Here is a 24,897-nt window from a genome sequence, read left to right as displayed (position 1 = left end):
ACACCAAATGACCTTAATAGCGCTTAGTGAATCCATTATTCAAGGATTTATGCAAACCCTTCTTTAACTTGTGATTTGGCTTGTGCTGCTTTGGGAATAATGAGATCCATAATTACCACCCACAGGGAAGTGAAATAATAATTGCTTTTCTTCTGTATTGTTTCATGTTGTCATTCTGAAGTTTAGTAACCAAGTCTTTCTTTTCAGTCTGCTTGCCCTGGTGGGAGGAAGAGGGAGGAAATATAAAGCCCAAGGGCTTGGAGATCTGGCAGATGGGGGTTCACATCTTGAGTTCAAGCACTTGCTGAGTGACTGGGCAAGTCTCAATCTTTCTGAGTCTCAGCATTTTCATCTATAAAATAGAGCTAATAAAAATATCACACAGGGTTGCTGTGAGGTTATGTGAAAACAGTTTGAAATTATTAACAGGCCCTTGGACTAGATATTTTAGTCATGGGGACTATTCTACCCACACCTCTGAAGAACAGAAACCTCTACCTACAGCCACCATGTCAAGCTGGCTATTCATTCATTTCATCAAGATTTATTTGAATACTTAATAGGCACCAAAGTACCTATTCTGGTGCTAGGGGCAGGGAAGAACAAGACAGACAAGTTTCCTCCTTTTATGCTGTGTATATTCTGGTAGGGGAGGATTGTAAATAAAATAAGTTCAGCTAGTGCTAAGAGCTGTGAAGAAATTAAATACAGGGTAATAAGACAAAAGAGTCACTTAAAGTAGGGTGGTGTGTGTTTGGATGGGAGTGTTATTTGACCCACATGGGGTGGCCAAATAGGGAGGGAGTCATTTTTAAGGAGGTAAGGGGAGTCCTAAATGTCCATTGTTTCCCACGCAGGGGTGGAAGGGAGTGGTGGAGAGTAAGCACGAGGCCCAAGCTGATTATATCAGGCAGGGTAACTCATCAGTCGATAGGCTGACCAGTGAGTGATCTATTTTAAATGGAGAGGCAGTGCTGACTAGATTTTTCTCTTGGGATTTAGAACTAAGAAACATGGAAAGATTTTTCCCTTGGCATTGAGAGTTGGAGCTGAAAGGTAGAGGGTGCGAAGAGGCCCTGTGCAAGCTGAGGTTTTGGGTAAGCAGAAGCTATGAGTAAGCAGAGGAGGTCATTGAGTGGCTCCATGTGGCATGTGACTGAGTGGGAGAAGGACAATCCATGGGTGTTTACTTGCTGGTGAAGTTCTTGGAGCCCTCTTAGAATCCAGACTACTTTGTAGTTGTGGTCTGCAAGAAATCACACTCTGCTAGTGCCTTAGGTTCTAGGTTTTGGCACGTTGTCTCAATTTTTAATTTCTCAATATGTATATTTTCAGTAGATCTCCCTTTTATGCTAGTTATCTTTTCCCAGACGAATCTTACTAAAAGAGCCATATGGATCTTGGTTTGGATCCCTGGCTTTCCTATTAGCTGTGCCTTTGAAAACTAATTTCTGTAAGCATTAGTATCCAGCAACTGTATCCTTAGAGTGTGGTACGGGTTAATTGAGATAATAGTAGTAAAAAGGCCTGTGAACTGATCAATATTTGTTAGATACCTTCCTCTTTTATTCTGATCTGAATGGTTTTTTGATTACATGCCTCCCTCTCAGTATTGACTTGTCCTAGTTTTTAAAAGTCACCCCCTTTTTTTAAGTTTATTTACTTATTTTGAGAGAGAGAGCATGCATAAGTGGGGGAGGGGCAGGGAGAGAGAGGAGACAGAGAATCCCAAGCAGGCTCCACACCATCAGTGCAGAGCCCCGTGTGGGGTTCTATCTCACAAACCGTGAGATCATGACCTGAGCTGAAACTGAGTCGGACGCTTAACTGACTGAGCCACTCAGGTGCCCGCAAAGTCACCCTTCTTGTAGTTCTTTCACCTCTGTAGTCCTTTTAGGTGTCCCTAAACTGGAAGAACATCATGGCAACTACCCTTATTTCATAAATGTATGGACACTGTCATTAGTCTTATTGAGGCCAGTTACATAGCAAGTGGATTTCAGATTGATAATTATTTGTATTTAGAAGAGATGGGCCTGTCCAATAGTTTGGAGCAGTGACTTCCAAAAAGAGAGTGGGAACCAGGATGGAAGAGTCAGTCCTCCAAATGGTAATGAAGGAAGAAAGGGTATGGAGAAGCTATCTCAGAGAAATTTGGTTCAGAAGAGGAGGGAAAAAGGAGCCGCAGAGTTCTTAGACCTTGGCCTGGCAAGGAACAAGAAATGCTGTGGTCTCAGTATTGGAAGCTCTGGCAACCAGGTCTTAGTCCCTGTGAAGAGAGCTTCTCCCAGCCTGCAACCAGACAGAAAACTCTTTATTTCTTAAAGCTGGAGAAGTTTTAGGAGGAGGCTCTGGTTTATACTGGAAGTGGAGGCTAGGACGAACTAAGAAGCACATTAAAGATACCTGTGAGGGGCGCCTGGGTGGCGCAGTCGGTTAAGCGTCCGACTTCAGCCAGGTCACGATCTCGCGGTCTGTGAGTTCGAGCCCCGCGTCAGGCTCTGGGCTGATGGCTCAGAGCCTGGAGCCTGTTTCCGATTCTGTGTCTCCCTCTCTCTGCCCGTCCCCCGTTCATGCTCTGTCTCTCTCTGTCCCAAAAATAAATAAACGTTGAAAAAAAAAATTTAAAGATACCTGTGAAATATGTATGTATACGTGAACCTGTGCCTCGGAAAGAATGTACCAGTAATTCTCTGCCTGTGCGTCATGATCTTCCAGATCTTCCCAGCAGGCTTCAGTGAGGCAGCTGTGCCAGGCAAAGGCTGCACTGTGGAGATGTGAGAGAACCGTCCTGCAGAGGTAGCCAGGAGCGACATCCTTGACATCAGGGGCACAGGTCTCTGAGAGGAAGTCTGTGCACTTTTCCTGGAGGTGTTAGAAGGGTGTCTAAAAAGCGAAATAATCCCAGGTAAAATGGCAGGGCGGTTTCTGTTCAGGGGCTTTAATAGGCTGCTTTCTGTGTAACCATTTCTGATAAATGTCACCAAGTGGATTACATGATTTGGGTATGGCTTCGTGACGATACCTGGAATGGAGAGAACGTGGTCTCTGCTTGCAAAACAGTGTATAACCTAAGGAGAAATTCCATAACTAGTATTGAGACTGCTCTTAGGAACTGTTCTAGATTTCAAGCCAGTACTTCCAGGTTTATTTTTTCCCCCTAGGACCATGGCTAATAAAACCCAGGAAGATGGTGGCATCCATTTCCCTTTTCCCTTCACACCCTATTCCATCCAGAAAGACTTCATGGCTGAGCTCTATCGGGTGTTGGACACTGGCAAGATTGGAATATTTGAGAGTCCAACTGGCACTGTAAGTATGCATCATCAGGGGCTAAGAAGTGTCCTGAGAGACCCCTGATTCCAACACTGCAGAGGCCACCTAGCATGCTTGTTAGTCTAGGCAGACATTTTCATGGTTTGACGTCAGGCAAAGTAGTTCTCTCAGTTTATCTTTCTGAGTAATAGTCACTTCCTGTATTAAAATGTTAAACAGAAGGGCACCTGGGTGGCTCAGTCAGTTGAGCCTCTGACTCTTGATTTTAGCTCAGGTCTTGATCTCAGGGTCATGGGTTTGGCTGAGCTGTGTTGGGCTCCGTGCTGGGCGTGAAGCCTACTTAAAAAAATAAATAAATAAACACAGCCCCAGAATCTGAGAACAATTAGGCTAAAGAATTTGAATCCCAGTAGAAACCAAGACCTGTAGCACTAAAACTTTCCAGATTGTTCTGGGTACACAACTGCTTTGATGTTGAGAAACAAATTAGTTTGGCTTTTTCACAGATTAAACCTATCGGTTTAGTCTTTAGGAACGAGGTTACTAAGTGCTGAGGGTTCCCATCAAAGGGCCCTGAGTTTTTCCTTCTGGGACTGGAATGAGAGAGGATTTATCAGAGGGTGGCCTTGAGGAGGATTAGGGCTATGGCAAGCAGTCCCAGCCTCTTGCCTCCTGCTCAGAAAGTACCGTGTGATGGTGAGATGCCTGCGTTGATGTGAAGGTCCCCCAGTGAGGCTGCGACCTCCTGGAGGCCGTCCTCCATGTCTCTGTCATCCGGTGGAGCTCGGCATGTTCGACCCACAGGAGGTTCTTAACCCAGTGCAGCAGTCCACTACCAGTCCACTGAGGTGTTCTTAGTATCAGCAGAGGCTTCCTGGTAAATAGATTTGGGTGTTTCGAGTGCTTATTTGACCATTCTGCAACAGTTGGTGGTGGTGAACATATCCCTCTCCTTTGTGTAAAGTGATCCCAAAACATGAATCAAAAATAATGCATGTCATTTAAAAAGTTAAATGTATTAAACTTGGTTCTTTGGGCAGGTACTTATAATTCTTTTAACTGTTTACTAAGAAATATACTTGCATAGCACATTTGAAATTGTAAGTTTCGTGCTATTTCTTGATTTATGGATTTTAATCATTGTACCTTCCTCTTGTGAGAGCTAAGATGCAGCTTTCTTACCATTTCTTTTCCTTCCCTCGCCCCATCCTCCTGTTGTAGTTAGATGGAAAGTGTTAGCCTCTCCTAAGCCGGTATGCTCTGATTATGGGTTTTCGTCTTGAATAATTTTTATTTTCCCAGTATGCCTTTTAAAGTATGTCTAGCTAATATGCCTACACCACTTTCTCTCACACCATCCAGTGGCCTCTGTAGGATATTCCATACATAAAATTCCTGCTTAGTCTGGCTCCTCAGCTGCCATAACAAAATACCACAGATTCGGTGGCTCAGATGACAGAAACTTATTTTTCACAGTTCAGGAGGCTGGGAAGTGCAAGATCAAGGTTTGGGCAGCCTCTAGCTTCTGGTGGAGACTCTTCCTGGCTTGTGAGGGCCTCCTTCTTGTTGTGTCCTCACGTGGTAGAGAGATCTTTGGTGTCTCTCCCCTTTTATAAGTAGACCAGTTCTATAGGATCAGGGCTCTGTCCTTAGGACCTCCTTGAAGGCCTTTTCTCCAATACATGGGGGATTAGGGCTTCAACATGAATTTGGGGGCAATATAATTCAGTCTATAGTAATTACCAATTCCATTTTACCCTGCAGACTTCCTTCTTGAAATTCTCCCATTTGTTCTTACGATCTGCTTCACAGCTATTGTACTAAGATTTCCCATCTCTCCTTAAAAAATAAAAAAAAAAAAGCAACATTATGAAGTATAATTGACATACAATAAAATACACCCCTTGTAAGTCCACAAGTTCAGTGAGTGTTGACAGATGGAAACCCCTATATAACCACTGCCACAATGAAAATGCCAAACATTTCCACCAGCCCAGAAAGTTTGTTGTACCCCTGGCTGCTGTTCCTCCCCTCACACCCTGCCCCAGCCTCAGGTAGTCAGTGATCATTTACCATCTCTGTAGATGAGTTTTAACTTTCTAAAATTTCTTGAAAATGGCATCGTATCATAAGTACTCTTTTGTGACCAGCTTCTTATGCTCAGCCAGCATAATATTTTGGGGATTCATCCATGTTGTTGTGCGTATTCTTAAGTTTTTTCTGTGTTTGAGTCTCTTGTTTCCTGGATTCGTTATCTTCTTTGTTTTGGTAGAGAACATTCCTGAAGGGTTGTATGGGAGGTAAGATTTTGAGACTTGCTGAAAGGGTATTAATCTGCCTTTCTCTTGATTGATACTGATAGTTTGGTTGGGTATGTAATTCTAGCTGCAGAACACTTTTCCCTCACAACTACTCCCTTTCCTCTCTAGTTTCCATTGTGGCTACTAAGAAGTCCCGTGTAACCTGCACCCCAGTTTTTGGTGGTGACCTGACCCACCTCATCCTCCAAAGTTTTCAGGATCTCCTCTATCTTTTGTATTCTGAAATCTCATGTTGATGGGTCGGATGTGTGTGTTCAGTTCTTGTGTTGGCCACTTGGTGGGCTCTTTCCACCTGGAGGCTTCTATCTTTCCATTCTGAGACATTTTCTCATATCTGATAATCTTCCTGGTACTCCCATTCTTTGAGTTTTGGACTTGCTGGTTAATTCTGTAATTATGTTTTCTTCTAATTGCCCATCTCTTTGGGCATCCTGGTTGGGTTTTGTTTTGTTTTCTTTTTGCTTTAAATTCTACTTAAGATTTCTTTGACTTTGCTGTCCAGTCTTTCTATTCAGTTTATTTTTATTATCCTAGCCTTAATATTCAAGAACTTTTCTTATTCTTTGATTTTTAAAAATAGCATCCTGTTTTTGTTTCATGGAAATAATATCTTTGTGAGGATATCAATTATAGCAGTATTTTGAATTTTTGTGCCCCCCTGTATCATCTTGTCATGCAGCCTCCTCCCTCCCCCAGTTTTGGTTCTGTGTTTTGTTGAGAGGCTTTCCTCAACTGTCTGGTGATCTTTGGCTGTCTTCTATTGGCGTTCAAGAAAAAGCTACCACAGGGCTGACGGACAGGCCTGTGGTGCAAGCTGGCTGTGGACCACTGAACTGGCCTCTCTGTTGGGGCCTCCAGTGATCAGTGTCTGTGTGATTTCTCTTGAGCCATCCAGTTTTTCCAGAGAAGGCTCCTCTAAACTCTTGCCTTCTAGTCCTAGGCTGATGGTTAGTATTCTCAAGGGTGTCCTGGGGAAGTGGCTTCAGGTGCATGGTTTTTTGCTTAGTGTCCTGGTTTGATTTCAACTCCCTTCTCCACCCTTCACTTGATCTGCTATCTCCGGGGCCCTCCTGGCTTAGCTCCTCCAGAGGGTGCACATCCTATCTTTTGCAGAGAAGATCTCTACAGGCACTTAGGCTTACAGTCCTTTACTCTGTCACGTCCAGTTCTCTGCTTTTCATCTCTCCTAAAACTTGTTAACCCTCCCTTCTTCCACTTTCTTTCTGTGGGGTTTAAGCCTCTTCTTCCTTTGGTGTAAATTTAGTGTGTTTCAGAAAAGAACACAGAAGAGCATGCATTTATTCTGCCCTGTTTAATCTGAAGGCTTCAGGTCCCCATCTCAGCCCTCTGCCCATTCCGTACATCCTCTTCCTCTTCTCAGCCCTTTGTTGTTGATGTTTCTGATTCCACGTCCTCATATCTTTGTTGTGTCTTCAGCTACCATCACATTCTGACCCTGTCTGCATCTCACCTCTGGTAAGCTCTTTCTCCTGTCACCATGTTGTTACATGCCAGGCCTCACCTGCTGGGCCTCTGCCCTGGGTGGCCACCTCCCCACTTGGGTCCTCATGATGCCTACTAAACTTGGACATGTCACCTTTTTAGCCTTTCATGACTCCACCACGTTGTGCTGACCTTCTGACTTTGTGCCCCCTGTGCCTTGTGTAACATTGCAATTTTGGGCACTCTAAAACCTGGAGTCCATGCTTCGCAGAGAACTGTGATGCCCTGCAGGTCCTGCGTTAAGTTTGTGCCTGTGGGGATTTTTAGGGAGCTGCTTCCCAGCATCAAGCCCAGCACTTGCTACAATGTGGGTGTTTAGAATGAATGAATTTACTTATCTTGGCATGTATTTTATGACTGTGATATCTTGGATGGTACCCCAGGAAATAACATTGTTCAAAGCTAGGTATATTGTGGGTACTTTATTAGATTTATTTCATAACTGAGGCAAGCATTTGGTCATACATCCTTTTAACATTTTCCGATTAATACTTTTGCTGTCTTATTAGAAGGTATAGAATTGCAGGACCTTAGTTCTCCTTTCTCTTTGTGTTAGAGTGTATTCACAATTGTTTCTGGAGGATAACTTTGACCTTCCCCTTAGGAACTTCCTCAGCTCACTTTGAAGTGGAGAGTGCTGGCTCTCTAACCAGGTGTCTGCCCCTGGGCCATTGTTACAGGGGGATGTCTCACCTGCTGCTAGCCAGGTGATGGCTAAAGGCAGTAGCTCCCCATTTTACTGGCAGTACAGAATGGCTGCTCTCCAGGTTCTGCTGGGGAGTGCTGTCTGGAAGTCTCTGCCACTCAGTATTTCTCAAAAGCTGAGAGAAATGGTATATATGGGGCTTTTCCATAGATATGTTAGAAGTGCCATTCTATCATAAGGCCTTTCAAGAATTGATGAAATAGGTTCTTAATCTAGGACAGTAATAATTGTATTATTATTACTTAATAATAGCAAAAAAAAAAAAAAAAACTCCAGCTGCTTACTTATGTACCACGTATTGTTCTAATCCTAGTGTAGGTATTAACCTTTTTCTTTCAAAAAAATTTTTTCTCATGTTTATTTATCTTTGACATGTTATGTTTCATGTTATTTATCTTTGAGAGAGAGGGAGAGACAGAGCGCAATCAGGGGAGGGGCAGAAAGAGGGAGACACAGAATCTGAAGCAGCCTTCAGGCTCTGAGGTGTCAGCACAGAGCCCAATGCGGGGCTTAATCTGTGAGATCATGACCTGAGCTGGAGTCGGATGCTTAAGCCACTGAGCCACCCAGGTGCCCCTGTAGGTATTAACCTTTATGGGTAGGAACTTAATGCTTGCAGCAGTTCTCTGAGGAAGGTACTATTACTATCCCCCTCCCCACCTTTTTTTTTTTTTTTCCCCAACTTCCCATGTTTGTACATGTGGAGCAAAGAAGCCTAGAAAGGTTAGCCTCAGGTCACAGCTGGTGAGTGGAGGAGCCATTGTTTGGCCAGTAGCCTAGACTCTGGAGCCGTAGCCACTGTGCTCTGCTTTTTCCCCATCTCTGAACACCTGTGCATTTTACCTATAGTTCGTTTAAGCCCAAATTAGGTTCAGAACCCCTCTGGGTACTCTGGGACCCCCTAGTTTAAGCAGGCTTGGAGAGCTGACTGCCTGCCCGGAACGTGTAGGTTCCTGTAGAGACTTGCCTGAACTGAACTGCCCTTTGGACACCAGAAGAAGCAGCCTTAAGAAACCCATGTCAGCGGCCTCCCAGAAGGACTGTGTTAGTGCTCCCCCTGCCGTAACAGAGTTTCACAGGCTGGGGGTTTCAGTAATAGAAACTTCCTCTTCACAGTTCTGGAGGCCAGAAATGAAGAATCACAGTGTGGGCAGGGGTGGGTCTCTCTGAGGGTGAGAAAGAAGAGACTGTTCTGGCCTGCCCCCCTGTGTTTTATCACATCGCTTTCCCTCTGGGCATGCCTTGGTATCCCAATTTCCCCTTTCTGTAAGGACACCAGTCTTACTGGATCAGGGCCCTGATCTTAACTAAATACATCTGGAGTGACCCTGTTTCCAAATAAGGTCACATTCTGAGACACTCAGGGTTAGGACTTAACACAAGAGTTTGGGCGGAGGGTCCCAATTCAACCCACAGGGAAAATTCTGGTCTTTAAGTAAAGAATTGTGTTCTCCAGAGCAATTTGTTTGCTTTTAAAGTGTTTTGAAGACCGGGACTCATGGGGCCGTATTAAAGTGGAGAGCCCAAGGTGGCTCCCCCTTAGTGAGGATATAGGATTTCAAGCTATATATTATTTGGCCTAAATTCTTTTTGGGGGCTATTTATCTAATTCTTCACCTTTTTTTTTTTTTTTTTTTTAATAATGTTTATTTTTGAGAGAGAGAGACAGAGCGAGAGTACAAGTGGGGGAGGGGCAGAGAGAAAGGGAGAATCCCAAGCAGGCTCCGAGCTGTCAGCACAGAGCCCCATGTGGGGCTTGAACTCACGAACCGTGAGATCATGACCCGAGCTGAAGTCTGACGCTTAACCTACTGAGCCACTCAGGTGCTCCAAATTCTTCACCTTCTAATTTTGTTAACTTGCGGTATTTATATGTAACCTGATAAGCCACATTAAATTATTTTAGGAACAGTGAGCTGTATAATTAAACCATGAATTTCATTTTCATTTCTTCCTTTTTCATATTTTCCTTGGCTATCCTTTTGCTAATTCCCTTCCTGCCCTTTCCCAGTTCGGTCTTAAACTACCTTCTAGTAATTAAAGGTAGACCTTCCCTGAAGGCTTTATTAAAATGGGAAACATCATCTGGAAAGCTTTAATTTTTGTTCTTTTTTCCTGAAGACCTTTTTCTTCCTGTAGGGAAAATCTTTTTTTTTTTTTTTTCCTTTGATTTCTGCTTCATTTTATTTATTTTTTTTTATATATATGAAATTTATTGACAAATTGGTTTCCATACAACACCCAGTGCTCATCCCAAAAGGTGCCCTCCTCAATACCCATCACCCACCCTCCCCTCCCTCCCACCCCCCATCAACCCTCAGTTTGTTCTCAGTTTTTAAGAGTCTCTTATGCTTTGGCTCTCTCCCACTCTAACCTCTTTTTTTTTTTTTTTTTTTTCCTTCCCCTCCCCCATGGGTTCCTGTTAAGTTTCTCAGGATCCACATAAGAGTGAAACCATATGGTATCTGTCTTTCTCTGTATGGCTTATTTCACTTAGCATTACACTCTCCAGTTCCATCCACGTTGCTACAAAAGGCCATATTTCATTTTTTCTCATTGCCACATAGTATTCCATTGTGTATATATACCACAATTTCTTTATCCATTCATCAGTTGATGGACATTTAGGCTCTTTCCATAATTTGGCTATTGTTGAGAGTGCTGCTATGAACATTGGGGTACAAGTGCCCCTATGCATCAGCACTCCTGTATCCCTTGGATAAATTCCTAGCAGTGCTATTGCTGGGTCATAGGGTAGGTCTATTTTTAATTTTCTGAGGAACCTCCACACTGCTTTCCAGAGCGGCTGCACCAATTTGCATTCCCACCAACAGTGCAAGAGGGTTCCCGTTTCTCCACATCCTCTCCAGCATCTATAGTCTCCTGATTTGTTCATTTTGGCCACTCTGACTGGCGTGAGGTGATACCTGAGTGTGGTTTTGATTTGTATTTCTGTAGGGAAAATCTTTAAGTCTGATTTGTGGGGCCCTTTCCTGGCTCCGTGACTTTGAACAGAAGAAACATCAAGAAGAAGCACGTCTCCTTGAAACTGGAACTGTCCCCTTAAGTGATGGGAAGGATCAGCCCCCATTTCTTTCATCCTCCTGCAAAGAGACCCCAGACACCCTGAGGCCTGCCGGAGAGCCTGACTGGGTGACTCAGTTTGTGCAGAAGAAAGAAGAAAGGGACCTGGTGGACCGGCTGAAGGTGAGCCCTAGGGTGACGGGAGGTGAGAATGATCCAGGAAACAGTGTTTGGGTGGTAATTTGGGGTTGATGAGTGTGTCCTTCTCCTTTGCAGTGCCTTCTTGAGCCAGTGGTACTGTGCCCTTGCTGTCTTTTTAAAGTTTATTTGTTTATTTTTGAGAGAGGGAGAGTGGGGGAGGGGCAGAGAGAGAAGGAGGAGGAGAGAATCCCAAGCAGGCTCTGCGCTGTCAGCACGGAGCCCGACACGAGGCTTGAACTCTTGAACCATGAGATCATGATCTGAGCTGAAACCAAGAGTTGGACACTCAACTGACTGAGCCACCCAGGCATCCCGCTTTCTGTCTTTTTAAAGCTGATGTCAGTGGGCCTTCTCTAGACCAGGGATTGGCAGTTCCATTCATTACCCACCTGGAAAAAGAACCTCACTGTTGCCATTGGCAACATGGTTCAGTGGCTGCAAACTCCATTAAGGGAATGAATTTGATTGAGAGTCTGTGGCTTCGGGAGGGAGTGTGTAGACCTGCAGTGAGCAATAGGGCTGGGACCCAGTGAGGGTCAGGGATGCTGCTGCACCCTTGAGAGTTGCCCATGGAAGGGAGAACCGCCCTGTGTGAAGAGGCACGAGGCCAAGCCCCAACTCTTTAAGGAGGGCCTGGTTTGGGCCTCCTGCGGGAGTTTCCCGTGTGGCTCCTTTACCCTGTAGGAGGAGCAGGTCAGGCGGAAGAAGCGAGAAGAGCGCCTGCAGCAGATCCGTCACAATGCACAGCTCAAGTATGCAGCCAAGCGCATGGTGAGTGTCCTCTCGGAGTGGCAGGGATGGTGTACGGGCACGGTCCCACTGCCTGGCGCCTCACGGAGTTTCTCCTTTGGATGAGTGGTCAGGACCTCAGTATTCTTGCCCTGACCCCCCCCGCCCCCCCCCCATCACCCAGAAGCTGGCAGCTTGAGCTGAGGTATTGATGCCTGGGGTGGAGATACCAGTAGGACAGCGAGGCCTGTGGAAACGGCATGTGTGTTGTCCTTGGTGGTAGCCACTTCGAGGGTGACTCCATCAAGGGGGCAGGGGCACCCGTACTGAGATTCTTCTGTCCCACTTGTAATGCTCTTACACAGAGACGGGAAGAAGAAGAAATGGAGCGTCTCCTCCACCTCAGCAGGGAGATGCTAGCAGAAGGAACAGGGACCGAGCCCCTAGAGCAGCTGGTATGTGGGGACGAGGAGCTGGTCCTCGCCGAGTACGAGAGCGATGAGGAGAAGGGAGCAGCTCGTGGGTAAGATGGTGCTTCTCCTTTACCCACCTCCCCTGCGCTGGTCTGCATGGGGGCTCTCAGGGAGGCAGCTCCTGTGCCTAGAGAGAGGCAGCCTGCTGTGTCCCTCATGAGACATCTGAAGGGATGGAATGCCATCCCTTAAGTTCCTCATAAATGGGGGCTGTGCCTTAGGCTACAGGGAAGGGGAGGAGCAGGGACCTGCACCCAGCACCCAGGCCACTCTTGATCATGTGCTCTTAGCTCCTAGAGTACACCTTGTGAGGTTTATGATATAAATCATCAACGTATCCTTAGCCCAACTTGTTCTTTTCGCCTTCTGGCTTCTGAGTTTCTGATGTGTGAGTCCTAAGCTGCTGGGTGGAGTAGAAACACCGAAGGTGACAGTGAGGATGTTCTGAGGCCACACTGCCCTAGTGGGAGCCTCCTTTTTCATTCATGCTTTAGTTGCACAAATGACCTTTGAGGGTCTGCTCTAGGTGTGGCGTGGCTCCAGATGCCACAGACAGACATGACCCCTGCCCTCCGGAGCTTGCATGTAGTTGATGGCAGGGGGGTGGGGAATGTACACCAGAACTGTGAAATGAGCACATTTGCCCAGGAGGAGAATAAAACTGGTGAAAGGGGTAGCGTGTGGGGTCGCACCTCCAGGTGAAGCTAGGAGAGCCCTCCAAGGGGGTGACAAAGCATGAGAAAGAGCCATGGGGAGACCTGGGAGAAGAGAGGTCTAGTCAGTAGCCTGAAGGTACCCTGGTCTGGAAACGGGAACAGGTTTGGTAAGTTCAAGGGGCACAGAGAAGGCCCAGGGGCTGAGCAAGAGCGAATGAGGGAGAGAGGGGAAGAAGAGTCAGCTGTGTGTTTGGGCCTCATGGGTCCACTGAGGGTTTGGGTGTTCTCAGTGCAGTGGGGCTGTGGGGTTTCAAACAAGGGAGTAACAGGATTGTATTTGGGCATTAGGGCATTAAAGTCATTTTGATATCAGTTCTTTCCCCAAGTCACAAGTACCCCTAGAGGTCATCCCTCTTAGGCTCCCAACTTGGAAGCATTGTTTTCTGCTCCTCTAAAGGTGACTCCAGTGTTCTACATTCTCATTGACACTGGTCACCATGTCTGTGTAGAGTGTAACTCCAAGGCCTGAAATCTTTGGTTGACTCTTTTGTGATGGAGAAAATCTTCAGTCTGTCTGCAGTGCACCTTCTAACTTCACCATCGGGTGCTCAGCGTCCCAGCTGCCCTGACTTTTCTTTCTTTTCCCCCTCAGCTTTATTGAGATATAATTGGGTTATAACATTGTGTAAGTTTAAGATACATACCATGATGATCTGATATCTGATACATGTATGCATTGCAAAACAATCACTATGATAAGGGTAGTTAACAAATCCATCGTCTCACATACTTAACATTTCTTTAAAGATGTGCTCTCCTAGCAGCTGTCAGGTGTACAATACAGTGTAGTTAATGACAGTCATCATGATCTTATAATGGTACCTTTACCTTTTGACTACTTTCATGTCCCTCTTCAGCCCCTAGCAATCTACTCTGTTTCTAGGAGTTTGGTTTTTTTAGATTCCACTTAGGATATGCCACAGAATTGTCCTTCTCTGTCTGACTTACATCACTTAGCAGAATGCCCTCAAGGTCCATATATATTGTCACAAATGGCAAGACTTCTTTCTTTTTTATGGCTGAATATTTCCGTGTGTGTGTGTGTGTGTGTGTGTGAGAGAGAGAGAGAGAGAGAGAGAGAGAGAGACACATTTTCATTATTCATTCATCTGTCAGTGGATACTTCGGTTGTTTTCATCAGTGCTGCATTGAACATGAGGATGCAGAGATCTCCACGAGATAGTGATTTCATTTCCTCTAGATATATACCCAGAAATGGGATTGCTGGGTCATATGCTACTTAATATTTCTAATTTTTTGAGGAATGTCCATGCTGTTTTCTAGAGTGGCTGCACCAATTTACATTGCCACCCACGGTGCGCAAGGGTTCCCTTTTGTCCACATCCTTGCAAACATTTCTTTCTCTTTCTTCCTTTCCTTTCCTTTCCTTTCCTTTCCTTTCCTTTCCTTTCCTTTCCTTTCCTTTCCTTTCCTTTCCTTTCCTTTCCTTTCCTTTCCTTTCCTTTCCTTTCCGTTCCGTTCCGTTCCGTTCCGTTCCTTGTCTTTCAGAGTACAAGCAGGAGAGAAGGGCAGAGGGAGAGAAAATCCCAAGGAGGCTCCATTCTCAGTGCAGCGCCTGACCTGGGGCTTGATCCTTATGACCCTGGGATCATGACCCAAGCTGAAATCGAGAGTTGGATGCTGAATGGGCTGAGCCACCCAAGCACCTCATCTTTTTATCTTTTTGGCGGTAGCCATGCTAACAGGTGTGAGGTGAAATCTCATTGCAGTTTTGACTTGCATTTCCTTGGGGATCAGTGATGTTGAGCATCTTTTCGTGTACCTGTTGGCTATTTGTATGTCTTTGGAAAAATGTATATTCAGTTCCTCTGCCCATTTAAAAAATTTTTTTCTGTTTATTTTTGAGAAAGAGGGTGTGAGTGGAGGAGGGGCAGAGAGAGAGGGAGACACAGAATCTGAAGCAGGCTCCAGGCTCTGAGCTGTCAGCACAGAGCCTGATGCTGGGCTTGAACTCACAAACCATGAGATCGTGACCTGAGCCAAAGTTGGACGCTTAACCAACTGAGCCACCCAGGCGCCCCACCTCTGCCCATTTTTTAATTGGATTACTTGTTTTTTGCTGTTGAGTTCTATGAGTCCCTTATATATTTTGGATATAAGCCCCTTATCATCAGATAGGTGGTTTGCAAATATTTTCTCCCATTTCTTGGTTGCCTTTTCATTTTGTTGATTGTTTCTTTTGCTGTGCAGAAGCTTTTTAGTTTGACATAGTCCCACCTGTTTATTTTTGCTTTTGTTGCTATACTTTTGATGTCCTATCCAAGAAATTATTGTCATGAAACTTTTTCCTGTGTTTTCTTCTAGGAGTTTTATGATTTTGGGTCTTACGTTTAAGTTTTTAATCCATTTTGACTTAGTTTTTGTGAGTGGTGTAGGAGAGGGGTTCCATTTCGTTCCTCTGCCTGTGACTATTCAGTTTGCCCAGCACCATGTTGAAGAGGCCATCTTTTCCTCATTGAGTATTCTTGGCTCCCTTGTCCAATAGTACTTTACTATATATACCTGGGTTTATTTTTGGGCTCTGTTCTGTTCCACGGGTCTTACGTGTCTGTTTTTATGCCAGTACCAAAGTGTTTTGATTACCATGCTGTTTGAAATAAGGAATTGTGATTCCTCCAGCTTTATTCTTTCTCAAGATTGCTTTGGCTATTTGGGGTCTTTTGTGGTTCCTAATGATTTTTAGGATTCTTTTTCTATATCTGTAAAAAATGCCATTGGAATCTTGATAGGGAATTGCATTAAATCTATAGATAGCTTTGAGTAGTATGGACATTTTAGCAACGTTAATTCTTGTGACCCATGAACATGGGACATTTTGTCATCTGTGTCATCTCCAGTTGTGTGTGTTGGTCATGTGCCCTGCAGCTTCACTGAATTTATTAGTCCTAGCAGTTTTTTGGTGCTATCTTCAGGGTTTTTGTAAATAAAATCATGTCGTTTACTTCTTCCTTTCCAATTTGGATGCTTTTTTTTCTTTTTCTTGTCTGATTGGTCTGGCTATGACTTCCAGTGTTATGTTGAATAGGAGTGGTGAGAGTGGGCAACTTTGTCTTTTTCCTTGTCTTGGTGCAAAAGCTTTCACTCTTTTACTGTTCAGATGTTAGCTGTGGGCTTGTAATAGATGGCCTTTATTATGTTGAGGTACATTCATTTGTACCTAATTGATTGAGAATTTTTATCATGAACAGGCGTTGGATTTTGTCATGTTTTTTTCTGTGTTGAGATGATTATGTGACTTTTATATATCATTCTATTTATTGATGTATCCCGTTTACTGATTTGCATATGATGAGCCATCATATTTTAGGGATAAATCCCACTTGATCATGGAGTATGATCCTTTTAATATGCCATTTAGTTCAGTTTGTTAGTGTTTTGTTGAGAATTTTTGCATTTGTATTCATCAGGGAAATATGCTAGCCTGTAGTTTCCTGTGTTTGTAGTGTTCTTACCTGGCTTTGGTATCAGGGTAATGGTGGTCTCATAAAATGAGTTTGGGAGTGTTCCCTCCTCTTCAGTATTTCGGAAGAGGTTGAGAAGGGTTGGCATTATTTCTTTAAATATTTGGTAGAATTTGCCTGTGAAATCATCTAGTCCTGGGCTTTTCCTTTGGTGCTCAGAGGCCTGCCCCTAAGCACAGATTTCGGGATCTGGATTAGAACCAAAACTTTTGACCCTGCCCAGGGCTGAGATGTCCAGACCTCTTTATGCATCCTATCTCGAAGAGATAAGGGCAGAGAGGCTCTGTAAACCCTTTGCCACCTGCCTCCAAGACTGCTTGCCCACTCCTGTACTTCTCCTCAAGAGGCCCCTGGGAACAAGAAAAGAACTTGAGTGGAGTTTGTGAATATTAGAGAAAGTGCTACTTAGGGTCTGGGCCTGAGCCAGTAATCCTGCAGATTTCTACAGCTTCCAGTGCCCTGGCATTTCAAGAGACATGAGCCTCTCTGAGAACACAACTCATTCTGAATATAAAATTTTTGCTCTTCATTTCTTCACATGTCCAGCTTCTTACTAGATTCGGTTGAGTTTGCTTACTGTGTGATTTAAATCAAGGCCTTTCAGACAAAGCTGACTGAACAATTATTGATTTATTTATTGACCGGGAAGGCAACCCTATAACTCCTCTTCTAATCCCCCAAAGCAATTAGCATTTCTGCTTTTTTTTTTTTTAAATAAAATTTGCCAGGTGAGTAAAAAGAATCCCAGTGATGGCCCTGTAGGTAGAGTGTGTCTGTGAAAGATTTTGTGTTTTCTGAGGAACCTAGACTAATAATGTTGACCAAACATTCAGCCTTGTAATGCAGGATTTACCTCCCCACCAATCTGCCAGTGCACATGGGCTCTTCATTCATTGCTGGGAGTGGTAGACTGAGGTGCTGGCGAGAGAAGAGATTTATCTGGTTCTGAGTGACAGCATCTTTTATTCAGTCAGTCAGCAGTCAGTTGTGACTTCCCTCAGGAAATGTGCGTGGAATTCCTGCTGTGTGCCAAGGCCTTGGTAGGACCCCAGGCATTCACAGAAGCTAGATACTCCCAGGTCCTGCCCGTGGACGTGACAGTCTGGAGGGGGAAACAGACCAAGAATAAGTTATTTTGAATGAGGTGCAGGGGGGCCATGGCAGTGTGTCAGAGGCCAGCCAAGCCTATGGGGGAGGTTGGAGAAGGCTGAACAGAGGAGACAATGTTTATATGGGGATCTCAAGGTTGACAGTTGGCTAGGTAAAAGAGGAGGTGAAGGGAGAGAGCATTCCAGGCAAAGAGAACAGCATGTCCAAGGCTCTGAGGTGGCAAAGAGCAAAGTTCTGTGGGGAACTGAGAGAATTCCAGTTTTCTGGAGGGTGGACAGTGAGGACAGAGTAGCCTTTGATGAGGGACAAGTCAGACACTGAACCTAGGCTTCGGGCATACTGTGCCCCTTTCTCATTTCCCTCCTGAGCGGCAGTGGGAGGATGGGGTTGGTGTTAGCCTGGGGGTGTCTCTCTGACTGAGCGAATGAGCACCTGCTCATTGGTGGAACCTGGTTGTTGGAATGGTCTGTCTCCCTTTGGCTGAGGGCTCCAACCCCAGCAATGCTGGCCTCCATGCGGGGAACAGCTTACTTGTTTAGCTAGTTCCCATACATGGCACATGCTCGGTACAGTGCATCTCAGTTGACCTGAGTCCCCAGGGAAGACTGTTCCATGTTATTTTTCTCTCTCAGAGTGGACGAGGAGGAGGAGGAGGAGGACCTGGAGGAAGAACATGTAACTAAGGTAAGACATCGTGTCCTGGGTATTCTGGGATTGGTCCCCAGTCCAGGGCTGTATCCCCCTAGCTGCTTCTCACTCTCCTGGGGTTCCCCAGACCCAGACCTTGGTGTCGGTGCTTACTTGGCCAGATGGGCTAGGCACCCAGAGGAGAGGCCTCTCCTGGCAGTGAAGCCTGAGCTTGTGTGCCCCAGGGCATCCAGGAGCTGCTGTTCTGGGCCATGGACCAGTGGTATCTCTCTGGGGAAAGGGGGGGCGGCAGGCCAGAGCAAGAGCACCCTGCCCTTTGGCTCCCTCTTCTCTGGTTTGTATTTTCATTGGCATGGAGTTCTGTGAGGTACATATGATTCTGACACCTCTCATGTTTAAAATCATTTGGTTTCATTTGTGTAAGACTCTTGTTTTCTCCGTTAAAAGTAGATATTTTGCCTCTGTTTTTCTCTTCTTTTGTCGCTGTTCTCCATCTCAGAGGAGCACAGAGAGAGTTTAGCTCAGTGCCCCCCTGCCTTACTGCCCGCCTGTCTTCCAAGCCCTTTGGGAGGTGTGTGTGGACAGCCCACCCCCCAACACACTCCCCAGAATCTACTCTTTCCCATTTGGGAACCACAGCTCAGGGAGGCGGCCTGTCCTGAGATGAACAAGCCCTGTAAAGTGGCTGGATTAGCGGCTGAGCAGGACTGATGGGAGGCGCTCCATGTCGTGGGTGTTCTCGTGACCTTCTGGAGCTGAGGGGATGGTGGGGACTGCCCCGGCCCTGTGTTAACTGAGATCTGCTGTGGGACAGAGTCCCCTTGCTTTAGGTTTGTGTATTTGTGGCCACTCTCCCCAGTCCCTCAGCCTATTAGACCATGTATTCCTTGATGTGCAGATAATATTTGGAGAAATTGTGGTCTCCTCTTTGAAATACTCTGCTTTTTCTCGGAGCAGATTTACTACTGCAGTCGGACGCACTCCCAGCTGGCCCAGTTTGTGCACGAGGTGCAGAGAAGCCCCTTTGGCAAGGACACCCGGCTTGTCTCCCTTGGCTCTCGGCAGGTAAACAGAGGCAGTGGGTCTTGGCTTGGGTGCCAACCTGCTCCCTTCCCTGGGCCTTCGTCTTCTTCTTCCAGACATAGAAGAATTGTGGGTCCGAGGCAGGCCGAGCGGTGGGAGGATCGGCCTCTTCCGGTCCTTGGGGGGCTAGGCAGGCTCTGGAGGGTTGCTGTGTATCACGTAGCCGGGACCATTGTGTTGACTTTTTCTTTATCCTCTGCCTTCTAGAATCTTTGTATAAATGAAGATGTGAAAAACCTGGGTTCTGCGCAGCTTATCAATGACCGCTGCATGGAGATGCAGAGAAGTAAACACGGTAGCCGCCAGCACCCTGGAGCTGTGCAGCAAAGAGCTCTGGGACTGTCGTGTAGCCTCAGGCAGTACTGGGAAGGGGTCGGGAGTGGGGCAGAAGTGGACAAGGATGTGGGAAATAGTGTCTTAAATGGCAGTGACGGCAGAGCAGACGGCCGGGTCCTTCCTAAAGACCATCTCCTTGGGAAAAGGCGTTTTGCTTTTTGGGTCAGTGTCTAGTTCAGAACCCTGGCTCTGAGATGATTTTACTGGCTTTTTCTAGCGAACACCAAGTAAAATACCAGAATGGTGTGCTGAGTACCGAGCAGTACTGGGAAGGGTTTATCGGACCCCACCCTATGGAATTGGGCTCCTGACCCCATGGACACTTACCATTCTTTCTGCCTTTGCCCCCTTGTGCCTGTGCCCCTCAGAGAAGAGCAGAGCTGAGGATGAGAAGCCCAAGAGGAGAAGGCAGGAGCACCAGACCGCATGCCCCTTCTACAGCTATGAGCAGCTGCAGCTCCTCCGAGACGAGGTCCTGGTGGGGGTGAAGGACATCGAGCAGCTGGTGTCCCTGGGGAAGGAGGCTCGGGCCTGTCCCTATTACGGGAGCCGGTTTGCCATTCCAGCAGCCCAGGTGAAGACCCTGGAGGGTTGGGCAGTCATTCTTGGCTCTAACTGTGGCCTCAGCCCCAAGGAGTTTCCTCATTCCTCTTAATTTGGGAGGAGGTCACTGGCCATGGTTGGACTGACCAACACACTGCACACCGGTGACCTGTCACCCACACGCCTGGTGCGTAGGGTCAGAGGCGGCCCCAGGTGCCTTGTGACTCTGGGTTGCAGGAATAGTTGGCATTATTGGGGACAGCAGATAAAAGCCAGGAAGGGGTGTGCAGTCCTAGTGAAAACAGAGTCGGGGGCGAAAGCTGAGGGGATGAAGTAAGGGTGCTGCACCAGAAACGTGTTCCCAGATGGCCTTTCGGAGGAACCTACCCACCAGTGTGTGAGAAGACAGTCTTCTCTAGACTTGCCACATTTGGTGTCATCTTTAAACAGAAAAACTGCCGGTTTGCCAGATCAAAAATACCATTGTTATTTGGTACGATTTTACTGTCTAACTGCCACTTCTTAATTTGAATGGCTTTTGGAAATAGGGTTTCGATTATGGAGACTTCCATATAAGAAAGAAGAGATTAGGTAGGTTTTCAGTGATTCAGGGAACATGAGTAATAATTTTACAAGGCAGTTAAGTGCTCATTAATATACTACGTTGAACCGTGTTGCGTGGGTGCTCAGAATTAAATTCCAGAACCCTCCCAGCCCTCAGCATTGTTGCATGCCGTGCCTGGGGTCTGTTTGCCACATTGCAAGATTAGTGCCATAGATACCTGTGTGCAAATATAGTAAGATGTCCTGAGATTTTCATGATCTTAACTTTTTGAGATACTTTTCACCTCATTTTTGCTTTGTAGTATCCTACTAAAAAAGCAAAGGCAAGTATTATCCATATGTTCTCATATCCATATGAGGACAAAGGCCCAGAAAGGTTAAGTGATATATCTGTTTTCTCTTAGTGGGTGAGTAATGGAGCCAGTATTAAAGTTGGGCCTTAAGTTTCTAGTTTTCTGGATTTTCACTCTATCAGTATTCTTTTAACTGTAAAATCATCATCACAGAGAGCACCTAAAAATTCATGGAATGCTTTTTTGTTTACCCTCCACCCCTTAGCCCTTATTTGAGATAGAGTTTATCATTTTGCAGATGAAGAAATTGAGGCGCAGAAAGATTAATTCACTCTTCCAGAGTCATTTAGCTGGGAAATAACAGCTCCAAGACCAGAACCCAGGGCTACCTACTAGTACACCACTGGTTTTCACAGTGTTTTGAGGAACCTTGGGTGCTTCAGGGGCTACCTCGGGGGTATGGATAAGGCTAAGCAGGGGTTCCATGCTTCTCTCTGCTCCCCTCTGCCCACCGCCACTCTTGGTTCAGTCAGATTCAGATTGGCCCCAGTTACGTCTGTTTCATATTTCATGTTCCACATAAAACCTGAAGAGGGGGTCTGTTGCTAAAAGCACAGGGCTTTGCTAGAGCTTTCACTTTTGAATGCCCCTACACGTATTCTGGTTGGGAAATGAAACCACTCACACCAGGAGCTTAGAGCAGGTGGGGCTGTTGTGGCAAGGAGCCCAGCCCTGCTCAGGTGGCCGCCCCCTCCTCCCAGCTCGTGGTGCTGCCCTACCAGATGCTGCTGCACGGGGCCACCCGTCAGGCCGCAGGGATCCGGCTGCAGGGACAGGTGGTGGTCATTGACGAGGCTCACAACCTGATTGACACCATCACGGGCATCTACAGCGCAGAGGTCAGCGGTTCCCAGGTGGGTCGGCCTCTCCCTTCTTGGGCCAGTGCCTGCTGTGGGGAAGAGGGATGTGGATCATCTCTCTAAGTGCCTAGACCTGGAATTCGTCTGGCAATGGCGTGGGGAAGGGTGCGCTGAGTCGAGGCAGTGGCCTCGTCAGGGGCGGACTGGCTAGAACTACAGGGACCCAGATCTTAGAAATGCTGGCACCCAGCGCAGACAAGGTGACTCATTTCCTTGTTCCTCACTGGCGTATGTCATCCTGAGTCCCTCCAGCCCAGGGTGGTACCAGCCAGTTCTCTATAACCCAGGACAGTGGGGTGAGGGAAGCAGGGTCCTCACATGGTTGGACATCATTATTGTTGCTTTGAGGGGTTCTCAGTATTTCTGAAAGCCACTATTTATCGATTATCTCCTCTGTGCCATGCAGCATACACAGTATTGTGAAACCCCACGCTGCCTCTGTGCAGGCTGGTATTCCTAGTTAACGTTGAGAACTCTTGAAATTCAGGGGGGCATAAGCAGTGTGCTGCTCTCTTCACCTTGGTTGTTTCCCATGAGGTGTCCTGGCTAGCATCTTCTAGGCATGATCTAAGATATCATTGGCACAGCCCTAGGCTGCTTGCTCAGAGCCTGGGCCGCCTTCACACCTGTTCTCTGTTCTCTCCAGTTCTGCCAGGCCCATTCCCAGTTGCTCCAGTATATGGAACGATATGGGTAAGATACTGCCTCCTGAGGGGGAAGGGAAATCCTGCTCAGTCTCTGGGAGAAGGCACTTGGGTCTCCATCTCTGGCCCAGGCACCACACCGAGTGGGCCAGGGTGCTGTTTACCTCCTGTTTACGGTGGTGTGTACCCCACATAGGCCGAGGGTGCTTGGGACACAACAGCTGGCTGTGAAGGCCTTGGGCCACGGCCAGCCTTTTTCTCTGGGACCATATTTGTCACTGTGGTCTACCTTGAAAGACACTGGACAGAAAGGCCACAACTTGGGGCATTTGGAAGGGAAGCAGCTTGGGGAGTGCAACCACTTGATGTCCGTTGGTGTCTCCTCAGGAAGCGTCTGAAGGCCAAGAACTTGATGTACATCAAACAGCTCCTGTATCTGTTGGAGCAGTTTGTGACTGTGTTGGGAGGTAAGGAGCACTATGCCCACCCCAGCCCCTGGCCTGCTAAGCTTGCTGCAGTCCCTTCTCTGGATGCCAGTCAGGACACCTGGGATTTCTGTGTCCTCAAGAATTGTCTTGGCCATTGATTTAGAAGATTCTTATTTTTCATAGCTTTGTTGAATTGTCTGACCGTAGATCCTTTTTTAGGTTTCTAGTTTATATTTCCCTGAGTCCTTTTTATTTTGCCAGACCTTACTTCTCAGGTAGTAATAACAGCATAGTGTAATAGAAACGGGTGACGTTACTTTGGAGTGCTCCTGTGAGGAGAGCTGCACAGGCACACTCACTGTTGTTGACAGAGGAGTCAACTAAAGCTCAGAGATGTGACCTGCCTCTGCTTCATGAACCTAGTAGGAGAGACTAGAGGCTTCCGGCTCTAGGTTCCATACTGCTTTGCACAATTCTGTGTCACCTACCCTTTCCTTTGCTATATATATGGCTGTCATTTGAAGGCTTTCCTAGAAGCCAAAGTTCTGGAAAACCAGTGCGGCGTTCCACTGGAGGGATTTTGTCTAATGTCGGTGTTCCTCCCTTCCACCTCTGCCTTGCCACTGGCCACTGTGCAGCCTGGACAACTCTTTGCACCTGCGTAAAGTGGGTGGTCCCTTGGCCCCAGCCTCCTTGGAGGAGGTGTGAAAAGAATGAGATAACAAGGCTTTGGGCTCCATATGCAAACGTGGGTTAGATTTTGAGGCTTCCTAGAGCTTCCCACCCTCTCAGTGGGTTCTTTGGGTGCCATAAATGGCAAAAAACCTGTTTACATATGAATGCTCTTATTTGATGAGTACATTAAATAGCGTACACACAAAATGTGTGAGAGGATGGGGGTGGGGGGCAGAGGATCCCCATCCTGACCTGCTTGAATTCTGTTTTAGGAAACATTAAGCAAAATCCCAACACACAGAGCCTTTCGCAAACAGGTAAGAGGGTGGCCTTCAGAGACTCAGAGATGGTCTGAGCCGTTTCTGAGCTCACCTCTGGGCCTGTGGTCTTCAGAGCAAGGATTCCAAGGCCCTTCTTTGTTTATCCTTAGGGACAGAGCTGAAGACCATCAATGACTTTCTCTTTCAGAGCCAGATCGACAACATCAACTTGTTCAAGGTAGCGGTTCTCCCCCTTCTGTGTCAGCGCCCAGTTTCCTTATCCTTACCGCCACCTGCGAGCAGAGCACTGTGTTAAGACTGGAAGGAATAAAAAGTAAATTTCTTCTGTTGTGAGTCAGTCTAGAAGTCTGAGGATCTACAGCATAGATGTTTGTAATTAACCCTTAAAGTGCCAGCAAGAAAAAAATCTTCAAACCAGAGTGAAGGGTCCTAGGGATTGGTGAGAAAAGCTGCCTTTCATTTACCATGTAAGCACAGATAGAAACTCCCAGGTCCTTTACCTCGTTCCATCTTTCTTCTGGCCCAGTCTTTGCCCTGGACTAGAAAGAGCAGGTCAGCTTTGTGAGCACCATCCTGCTATTGGGCTGAGGTGGCTGAGAACACTCCCTGGGCCACTCTGCGTGACCCGCCCCCATCCTTGCACACCAGCCGCAGGTGTCTGCCTGCTCCAGACCTACTGTTCGGGGTACTGCTGCCATCACTTGACTCACAACTTAGCGATTCCAAATTACTAAAAATACAGAGCACTTGCTGTGTCCAAGGCAGTGCACCAGGTTCTGGGACCCCACGGTAGGAGGTACCATCACCATTCAGAAGCAGAGGAAACCAGGGCTGGGTGAGGTTTCCCCAGGACGACATGTACTAGCCATACATGAGTGAGCAAATGGTGCCTGGTGTGGGAGGCAGCATGTGAGCCCTGGCTTGGCCTTGAGACCCTGCTT

The 24,897-nt window shown here is 46.6% G+C and overlaps 1 protein-coding gene across 1 annotated transcript in view; it reads left to right on the top strand.

The window, feature by feature from the left end:
• DDX11 (DEAD/H-box helicase 11) overlaps positions 1-24,897 on the top strand; it is a 40,398-nt gene that overhangs the window by 1,490 nt on the left and 14,011 nt on the right. Inside the window, exons 2-15 of the mRNA XM_030321738.2 lie at positions 2,719-2,908; positions 3,165-3,312; positions 10,765-11,013; positions 11,716-11,802; positions 12,126-12,283; positions 18,174-18,225; positions 19,147-19,254; positions 19,480-19,567; positions 19,977-20,182; positions 21,770-21,922; positions 22,575-22,621; positions 22,960-23,039; positions 23,948-23,992; positions 24,106-24,173. Coding sequence (XP_030177598.1) covers positions 3,169-3,312; positions 10,765-11,013; positions 11,716-11,802; positions 12,126-12,283; positions 18,174-18,225; positions 19,147-19,254; positions 19,480-19,567; positions 19,977-20,182; positions 21,770-21,922; positions 22,575-22,621; positions 22,960-23,039; positions 23,948-23,992; positions 24,106-24,173 — 1,485 coding nt within the window. The 5' untranslated portion in view covers positions 2,719-2,908; positions 3,165-3,168. The remainder of the gene's footprint in view (positions 1-2,718; positions 2,909-3,164; positions 3,313-10,764; positions 11,014-11,715; positions 11,803-12,125; positions 12,284-18,173; positions 18,226-19,146; positions 19,255-19,479; positions 19,568-19,976; positions 20,183-21,769; positions 21,923-22,574; positions 22,622-22,959; positions 23,040-23,947; positions 23,993-24,105; positions 24,174-24,897) is intronic.

The sequence above is a fragment of the Lynx canadensis genome, chromosome B4 (assembly GCF_007474595.2).
Source record: "Lynx canadensis isolate LIC74 chromosome B4, mLynCan4.pri.v2, whole genome shotgun sequence".
NCBI lineage: Eukaryota > Metazoa > Chordata > Mammalia > Carnivora > Felidae > Lynx > Lynx canadensis.
This window is presented reverse-complemented; position numbering and strand designations above follow the sequence as displayed.